The sequence below is a fragment of the Quercus robur genome, chromosome 6 (genome assembly GCF_932294415.1).
Source record: "Quercus robur chromosome 6, dhQueRobu3.1, whole genome shotgun sequence".
NCBI lineage: Eukaryota > Viridiplantae > Streptophyta > Magnoliopsida > Fagales > Fagaceae > Quercus > Quercus robur.
Window position 1 is genome coordinate 18,640,758 of NC_065539.1, and position 9,834 is coordinate 18,650,591.

The 9,834-nt window shown below is 33.2% G+C and overlaps 1 protein-coding gene across 1 annotated transcript; it reads right to left on the reverse strand.

Moving 5' to 3' along the window:
* Positions 1-476: 476 nt before the first annotated feature.
* Positions 477-2,404, reverse strand: LOC126733104 (anthocyanidin 3-O-glucosyltransferase 5-like). The gene has a single exon (XM_050436289.1). The coding sequence runs from the start codon at positions 2,250-2,252 to the stop codon at positions 837-839; it is 1,416 nt and encodes a 471-aa protein (XP_050292246.1). The 5' UTR covers positions 2,253-2,404; the 3' UTR covers positions 477-836.
* Positions 2,405-9,834: the final 7,430 nt, after the last annotated feature.

A 9,834-nucleotide genomic window follows, 5' to 3' on the forward strand; every position in this document is an offset into this window, starting at 1 on the left:
ATAAAAGCCAATATTAATGTATATTAGTTCATATATTAATATATAATTTGTTTATCAACTTAGGTGGTTTTCTACTCAATTTAATAATAATAATAATAATAATAATAATAAATTGTCCAAACATGGGTTCAACCCAACCCAACCTAACTCATGTGCGTCGGATTGGGTTAGGTTGAACTTATGTGATGGGTTAGGTTGGGTTGAATTTTTTTTTAACTCACCATGGTGGGTTGGGACAAAAAATCCCCTTAACCCAACTCATGCACACCCCTAGTTGTGAGTGTTGATTAATATCATCGTAATCCATATCATTGATAGTATATATTTTTGCTTGGCATTGCCATAGATGTAGACATGGAGATGGTGAACCAAGTTAATTTTTCATGTGTCGTGGTGCTTGCTATTTATTGTTTTGCATGTATTTTCACATCAAACTCAGAAAATCAATTCACTAACCTGGTATCTATAACAAATCATATATAATTTTCTATCACAAGATTAATTATTTAGAATACAAACAAATTAAAGATAATAATTATACATTTTATAACTTCATCTACATACTTAGGGAATTCAATCTCAAAGTTATATATGTAAGACGGGGAAGCCTCCCATCCTTTCTCTCTTTGCTGAACTGATATTATTGACCTAAAAAAGAAAATTAAAACTTACTTTTTATTTTTATTTTTTGAGGAACCAAATTAAAACTTACTTAAGCATTCCAAAGGATCTTACAGGACACACAAAACAAAAGTTGCTACAAAAACAAATTAATTAAACACTGCCACCAGTAATTGGCTCGCACTTTGATGGCGGGTCATGGAGCCTTAACCTTTCTAGCGTTGACAGTTCAATTGGAATTGGTTTGCCAATTGAGACAAAGTATTGAAAGTAGAACCACCCTCAGCCAAAGCTTTTTCCCCACTTTTCTTAAGCTCCTTAACTCTAGCCCTCATTGCCTTACCATTCCCTTCCATAACATTCCTTGCCATCATTTCAATCTCCTCCTTTCCCACTATTTCTTTACTTGGCGCAACTTTGGGCCTCACAGCCACACCATAATCTTCAGCTAACTGTGTAGCATTCATTTTTTGCTCTGCAAACAATGGCCAAGCTATCATTGGCACTCCATTTAGTATACTCTCCAAGGACGAGTTCCACCCACAGTGAGTTAAGAACCCTCCTATGGATCCGTGCGCCAATATGTCCGATTGTGGAGCCCACTTTGTGAATACCTGGCCCACCTTTTGGGTCCTATCCAAAAATCCATCTGGCAAGTAATCCAGGCCCTCCATAGTGCTAGCGCAGTTTCTGGGTGTGCGTAGTACCCAAATGAATCTCTGTTGGCTTTGCTCTAAACCACAAGCTAACTCGATGATTTGCTGAGGTGAAAGAACTCCAAGACTCCCAAATGAAATGTAAAGCACTGACTCTGCTGGTTGCTCATCTAACCAATGCAACAATGGATGATCATGACCACGGCCATGATCATTATCAAAGGGTCTAGTCACTGGCCCAACTGAGTAAACTGGTACTTTTCCATAACCCTCTTCCTCTCTCAATGCTTTAAGCGTTGTGGCATCCAACTCTTCCCAAGAGTTCACCAAAATTCCATCACTGTTTCTCATCTTCAGCCCTATTTGTAACAACATCTTGTAATCGCTCTTTGTCCTGTCCATCATCGAGTCGAGCAAATCATCAGGTCGAATTGGTTTGCAACCAGGCATTTTGATTGGTTCTTTCAGCTCACCCAATTCAACTCTTTGTGCTTCCTTGTCAAGCACTGGAAAGTATAAGAGCAATGCATTTGACCATGTAGAGGAAACAAACACGTACTTCAACATGTGAAATTGGTCTGCCACCTCAAGTAATGGTGTTCCGAAAATATCAACAACGAGGGCCGTTGGATTGTGCTTCAGGGCTGAGATGGAAGATCGGACGGTTGGAAGTATCTCATGCATGAGGGCACCGAGCCTTGTGAAGATGGGAGCATTTGTATTATGGGTTACTGGTGGTAACTCTATGATGTCTTGGTTTTTCAGTCTCCGAGCCTTGGCGGATTGGATTAGTTGGGATTCCCCGCCGGTGGTGGCGGCGGTGGCTGTGGTGTGAGATTCCATGACAACGAAGGTGGTCACGTGCAAGTTTTGATTGGCAGCAAGGCGGTTGCTGAGCTCGAGGACACGAACAAGGTGGCCCACGCCGGGACTAGCGACTAGAACTACTTGAGGCTTTGAGTTTGAGCTCTCCATATGGAAAATTACTACCAATAAAGTTTCAAAATTCTTTGGTTTGGTTTGGTTTTGGATGATTTCAATGCACCTGTATCCACTTTGGCGCGATGATCACTCCACAAATATATATACTTGTGGGGAGATAAAGATTGGAGTTCAAGTTTTCAGAAAGGAGCTTCATATATATATATATACACTTAGATTAGATTAGAGTAGAATTTGTATCTTATTTAAATAAAAAAAAAAGTACTATATGTACGTGTTTGGATTGCGTCTATATCTCTGTGTCTGCGTTTTATTTTTATTTTTTCATTGAGAAGCATGTTTTAGTTCTGTTCAGTGGATCCTATGCACTGTTCATGGGATTCACAAACCTTTTTTTTAGCAACTTTTTCATTAAAAATGGATCTCACTATACTATTCACACATTTAAAAATTATTTTGCTACAATGTTTTTAGTTTTCAGCAAAATAAGCAATAACTAAGCGGACCATATATAGATACTAATTTTACAGTGTAGCTTTTTTTTTTTTTTCACCTTTATAACATTCACATCGGGTATTATAAAGAAAGATGTAAAATTTATATATTTTTATCTAAAAATAGGTTCTTATATTAAAATAAATAAAACAATTTTGTACAAACTTGTACGAATGCTGCCCAAGACCTTTTTTTTTCATGGGCATTATGAGCTAGAGCTTTTACTCTCTTCTTTTTCTTTCTTCTTGCCCACCCACCCCCAAACATTTCTCTGAACCGAAATGAACAAAATTTTTGAAACCAATAAATGGGATTCATGAAAGTAGGATATGAATTATTACTATTGTATTAATTGTGATAGTACTATGGTCGATGACGATGGACATTGATGTCTGCTAATTTTTTACGGTTAGGGCAACCAAACCACAAGTTGGTGTGTGATGGACGCCACTCCACGACAACTGATCAGTTGTCTATGGGTCCATAAAACATTACTGGACTACAGATCGACCGACAATATATAAGTAGGTGTTGACTGACCGGTTACCAGTGAGGCATGCACGCACGTGACAACTTAAAAAGAATGTAATCTATGCGGTTTCGGTTAAGTTAATTATTAAAGTCTATTGTATTAAATAAGGGATATATAAAGTTCCAACTTTGACTATACTAAAAATTAATCGATGTCTTGAATGGGAGCGAATACAATAGGTTGCATTTCCATCATATCTTACACACATGAGATCTTTCGGTAATCAAGGATTTATCATAAAAGCTAGACAGCCAGAGTAAAAGATACAGAGTGCCTTTCATAATACATATTCCCAAAATTGTCTAGATGTAATAGTAAAGAGCACAAAGTGTTTTAATGTGAGTCTTTTAACATAACTAAGCCTTCCAAGCCATTTGATTATTCGAGTGAAATAATACTAAGATTTGAATGTTTGGACTTTGGGTTTTGGGGTCAATGTGAAGAGATACTTTCAGTGGTGGGATCATAAAATTTTTCCAGTATAGTTATTAAAAAACTTAAATTATACAAAATCTAATAAAAATATAACTTCATATATTGACAAAACACACACACACACAAATACATAATGTCTTATAACTTTCTAAGAGTTTTTTTTTTTTTTTTTTAATTGATTATTTCATGATAGTCTTATTATCGATACTGTAAGCAATTTCAAAACATTAGTTTAATAAAAAATTTCTTGGACTTTTTCTTTTATTTGGAAGAGCCTAATATATTGTTAAGGGAATCAAAATTTAAGGACAAAGTTTAACTACAAACTTAGTTGTAGCCTAAAGGTACAACTCTCACTAAAAAATTAAGATGACTACATATATACTTTGAAAATCTAACCATTGAATTACATGTTTTTTATGTTCTTAAAATATATGTCCAATTTCATGCCAATTTGATGTTATTTATTATTCAATCATAAACTTATTTTTTATGTATAATTTCAGACTAAAAAAACTCAAAATTTAAACATTTTATTGATGACATAGTTATTGATTTATGATATTCTTGAAAATTTGCAAGCATAAACGATATAGGGAGAAAATAAAATCCAATGGTGGTTTTGTCAAAATTCACTAAAAAATAAAATTGATTGGAGTTGTAGGCTTTAGTCTACAACCAAGTTTGTTGCCTAAATTTGTCCAAAGTTTAATTATGTTAAACCTAAAAAAGTTTAGGTCGGTCACAAATTTGTTTTAAGGGTAAAAAATCATAATTTCTTTAAAAAATTTATATATAATAATTATTTTTTTCTAGGTCAGAATGATTGTGTGGCCGCCTTGGCTTCAATGTGAAGCTGCCCCTGTTTACTTTGCTTGGTCATTGTTGGACAGCTTTGAATGGGCCGACGGTTACACTATTGGCTTTGAGTTAGTCAGGATTATGAGGACAAGCTGAAAAGATGTCCTAAAAACTCAGCCAAGTAGTTCAAGAAGTTTCTCAATTGAGAAAAAGCTTATTAACCAAATTTCATGTGGGTAGTGATTCCATAACAATCTGATTTCTTGTGCATGAGTGTTTCAATTTAGGTCCACGACAACCAGTTTTCTGTGGGGGTACTAACAACTTCAGTGGGTGACGCATTTATGAACACGATACTACTTATAGTTGGATCAGAATCTTTTTCTGTCCTTGATCACTAAGGAGACACAGTAACCTAAGTATGGTGGATGAATCATGACCGTGTCATCAGAGCATGATTAAAAGCCATATGATCCATGGGTTGATAGGGGAATTGATGATCATTCTTAACTAGTGAACACTAGCTGAGATGGTGCAGGAACGAAACCAGAACTTTAAGTTAAAGGGTCAGCTCTATTGCCCACTACGTTGTTTTTTTTTTTTTTTTTTTTTTTAATTTTTTTTTTATGTGTGTCTGCTGTTGGGTAAAGACAAAATTGGTTAATTAGGCTTAGTTATTTTTAGTTTTACTATTGGTAATTTTTGTTGTTGGGTTAATTTTTTGGCTTGTATATTTTGTTTTACATTTTAGATGTATAAATTTTTTTATGGCTTTTAAAATAAGGAAAATGCTTGAGTTACATTTTTTTTTTTTTTTTTTTTTTTACAAATTGTTAATATGATAAGTTGTTATTGGTAAGTAAAAACGTGATATAAGTGGTGAGCCCAAATACGAACCAGTAAGAATGTGTACCTCAAAAATTTGTAAAAATGCTATAAATAAGTTTGTGACTGTAGCATTACTCTTAAAAGATTCAATAGTATTGCTTATGGAGTAAAATTTAATTTTATAGAATAAAATTACTAAAATTAATATATATATACACACTAATATTTTTTGTGAAAAAAAAGTTGGGTGGGGGGTGGGCATTACCCCCAAAGTCAATGTATAGCTCCGCAGCCCTAGGATGTTGCCTATGCGGTTGTCTAACATATTTCAAAATTGGTTCATTCAAATATAAAATTAAAAATGCAGCATTAGTTGCAATTTCATTTCCTATTTCCATAAACTTCATTAATCATTTTTTTTCATAGGAGTATTTAGCGATTCCTAAAGCAAATCAATTTCTAATATAAAAGTATACATGGTAAAATGAGTACAAATTTATTGACTTGATCTTACCCGACCCAAAAAATACCAAATCCGAACTCAAATTTTTTTTTACCTAAAGCAAAAATGGGTTGACCCGTGACCAACAGGGTTTTTATTTTTTATTTTTTGGTGGGTCAACCCGATCCATGACCCGACCGTGACCTGAATCATTTTTTAAAACTTTTTTTTTGGGTAAAAAAAAAAAAAAAAAAGACAATATTGGTTTAATTGTTTGCTGTGAGTTTTAAGGAAACAATTGAGACTTTTACATAACTGCATGCAAATGAATTAAAAGATGAATGGTTGAGGCATTTTGTAGTGAGTAAATATTTTTAGATATCAATTATTAAAGTACATGTCAAGATAATCTTGTTATAATAGAGTTAAAAACATATATTTAAAATTGTAGATATGTGTGATAAACATTCATAAGTGTGAAAAGAGTGATGAAACCAAAGTATCCACGAAATTAGCATAAATTATGAATGTTTAGGCCTATTATTTCTAACAACTCATGTCCAAAATAAACGGCTTTTAAAAATAAATTATGACATTCCCTAAAGTGTGTGTTGCTTAACAATGACATGATAATCATAAAAGAGACCATCAATAAATAAGTAAACAATAAAACTTTAATGTAGATTCTCAAATTGAAATAGAGTGTCAACCACAATTGCTAATAGATTATAAAATTAATTCTTAAGATTATAAATTTCTTATATGTTTTATTCTTTGTCAAATGAGTTATCCAATAAGTCATTTGTAATTTTGTTTTATATTTTGAGATGTTGATATTGTGTAAAAATAAAACTTGTATATTTATTTTACTTATCTTTGTGCTATTTTGTTTTGGTTAGTAATGTTGGGATTTGTATAATTCTAAAATTATTGAACAAGTATTAATTTGTTTAGCTAATCTCATTGTCGATATGAGTGGTGAATTCATAGTAATGTATTTTATATTAAGTAATTTGTTGCGTGACTTTCTAAATGACAAATGCATGTTGTTTTCTTTAAAAAAAATGCATGTGAAAAATACGGGTCAACCTGGCTCGACTTGCAACCTGATTGATCCAACCCAGCCATTTGCCACATTAAAAGAGTGTAATATCTAGCTATCTAATAACCATCTTAAATTCCTAAAGTTTTCCTTATTCGAGAGTGTTAGCGTTGACTATTTTTTGGATTAAGATTAGGTGCAGCACTTGATGCAATTCCTTCCTTCCCATTTATAAATTTGTTTCACTTTTTACTTCTCTTAGCTTTTTTTCATAATTTTCTTTAATTAATGGATGAGATTGAAAGTTGCATTTTTCAACCTTCAGTATCAACCATTGAATGGAATTGCATTAGTTGCAATATCTCTTAATTCCTTTTATTTTTTATTTTTTATTTTTAATAATGGTAAACACACGTTGGTGTGTACTAGACACCAATCCACATCAACTAGTTGTCTGTGGGATTACTTCCCTTAATGTCCATAAAACAAAGAAAAATTCCAAGATCACATAAAATGACACAATTTGTTCTATAATTATCTACGTGGCAGACTGTGAATGGTGTAAAAAAAGTAGTAGGTCCATGTAAAAGTTACAGGCAACCAATCATAGACTGACACGTAAGATAGTTTTGGTAAAAGTTGTGGCAATTTATGTGGTACTTTAACTACTCTATAACATAAGGCAAAACGGGTAAATACCCTTAATTTTAAAACTATGTAGCAAAATACCAATTTTCAAAGTATTTAGCAAAATACTCCTGTTTTTGGAACTCGACATTAGCAATGTTGAGTTCAATGCGTATTTTGCCACTTAAATTTTTTTTGAAAATTTAAGTGGAACTCGACATTACTAATGTCAAGTTCTACTTAAAAATACACATAGAATTTGATTTTGAGAATATCAAGTTTTACACAAAACTCGATTTTGTTAAAATCGAGTTCCAAAATAGGGGCATTTTGCTAAATAATTTGGAAATATGGATATTTTGCTAAATAATTTTAAAATTAAGCATATTTACCAATTTTGCCCCTAAAAAATATATAATAGATAGAACAATATTAATAGCAACAACTTTGATTTGATTATAAAAAATAGCAACAATTTCCAATAGGTGAGGCATTCATGAATGTATGATGTTTCTTTGTTTAGGCCCCTTAAACCAGATTGTTTAATATAATATATTAGCCAAGTGATTACTTAGGTTAATTATTTAGATAGGTTAAACAATAATAAATTATATCGTGCAAAGTAGCGAAAAATAAATACCACGATATGATGACCTAGGAAAACCGATGAAACGAATTGTTTCAAGGTAAAAAACTAGAAAGGATTTGACTTAACAATACTCAAGGTAAAACAAATCCACTATAAGAGATTTGAAGTTTTTACAATTAGATTTAACCCTAAATCTATTGCTATCTCAAGTAGTAACTTACTGACACGGCCACGTGCAAGTTCCGAATTCACGGACTCCTTCTCTTCTTAGACTTACTGCAACACAAGCACCCATGCTTGTGACTTTAAGATCCCATTCAGAGGTTTCAAATCACCTTCATTTGTTGATCTTTGTAGTAGCAATTAGGTTCTACCAATGCTTGATTGTAAATCTTTTTCTGGTAGATGCTTGTGCAGTTAGAAGATACAATACCTCTTAGATCTCACAAAGAGTAAGACACAAGTCTTCAAAAAGTCTCCAAAACATAGCTAGGATTTCCCGATAAGTTAGATTAAAACCCTAAATGTTTTTAGTGGGCTTGGGCCTTGTTTAGAATTCTGCAGAATCTGATTTCTGCTATTTTCAATTGGTCGAACCTAATTTTTGATCAATCGAGCTTAGCAGATTCTGACTCTTCTTTTCTACAGTCAGCTCGAACTTGAAGTTTGAAACATACACCTTTGAGCAATGCCTAACAATTATACTAGACATGTTTTGTTCTCGATTTACCAACATAAACAAAATATAATTCTAAACATTTAATCCTAAATATTTAAAACCTAACAATCTCCCCTTTGGCAATCCATGACAAAACACATACAAGATGAATTGCTCAAATCAAACATCAGCCCAATTATAAAGTATTGCCCTAATACAATTCTATCACAACTACTAACTATTAGTTGCTAGTATTGATAGCAGCTATTGAAAGAATTAACCTATAATTTCCTAAAATACTGAAAGCAAACCATAAACGCATGTGTGGAAAATACAGTAAAAATCCAATAAATAAAAACTAAACTTGAATTCACAAAAACATGGAAATAGATAGGCTATTAAATGAATAAACATCAAATATACTATCATAGTCAATGAAACAACAATGTTTGTGAAACAAGAACAATAAAACAAAACAAATATACATCAAAATAAAAAAGATACATCAAAATCTCTCATCTCAAAAGCACTCCCCCTAAATACAAAAACTCTCTACTCCCCCTAAATACAAGAGCTCTCACCCAAACCTAAAACCTACTCCCCTTTTTTGTTACGAATTGCCAAAGACAACCATCAAGCATCAGAGGGTGGAGGAGGTGGAAAAGCCCTCCTATACTCGGCAAAATCATCTCTCAATGCAGCCACCTCAGTAAGTAACTCATCAATAAGTTGTCCATGAGCTGTCTGAGTAGTCATAAAGGACTCCATCATGGCACGGAGTGATAGAGGAGGGGTAGGGTTAACAGTATCATCATCACCAGAAGGATCCACAGCTTCGGTAGGATCCACATGTACCTCCTCAACATCAAGCAAATCACTAGAGGCAGGAGCTGCAGTAGTAGTTTCACCTCTTGATCTTTTTGAAGTCCTAGTGTTTGGTTCAACATGCTTCATCTGAGTCTGTCACTATCTAAGAAAAGTGGCTCCTATAGGGGTAGCGATTTGATAACTCTAGAAAGGTCAACACCCTATATATATACATAGGAAAAAACAACTTTTGTGCTTTGGACTTACTCCTATAAATATCAACAATAGTTTGAATCAATAGGGAAGGAAAACACATAGATCCATATATGATAAGAGCATAAAGGAATGCAGACCTATCT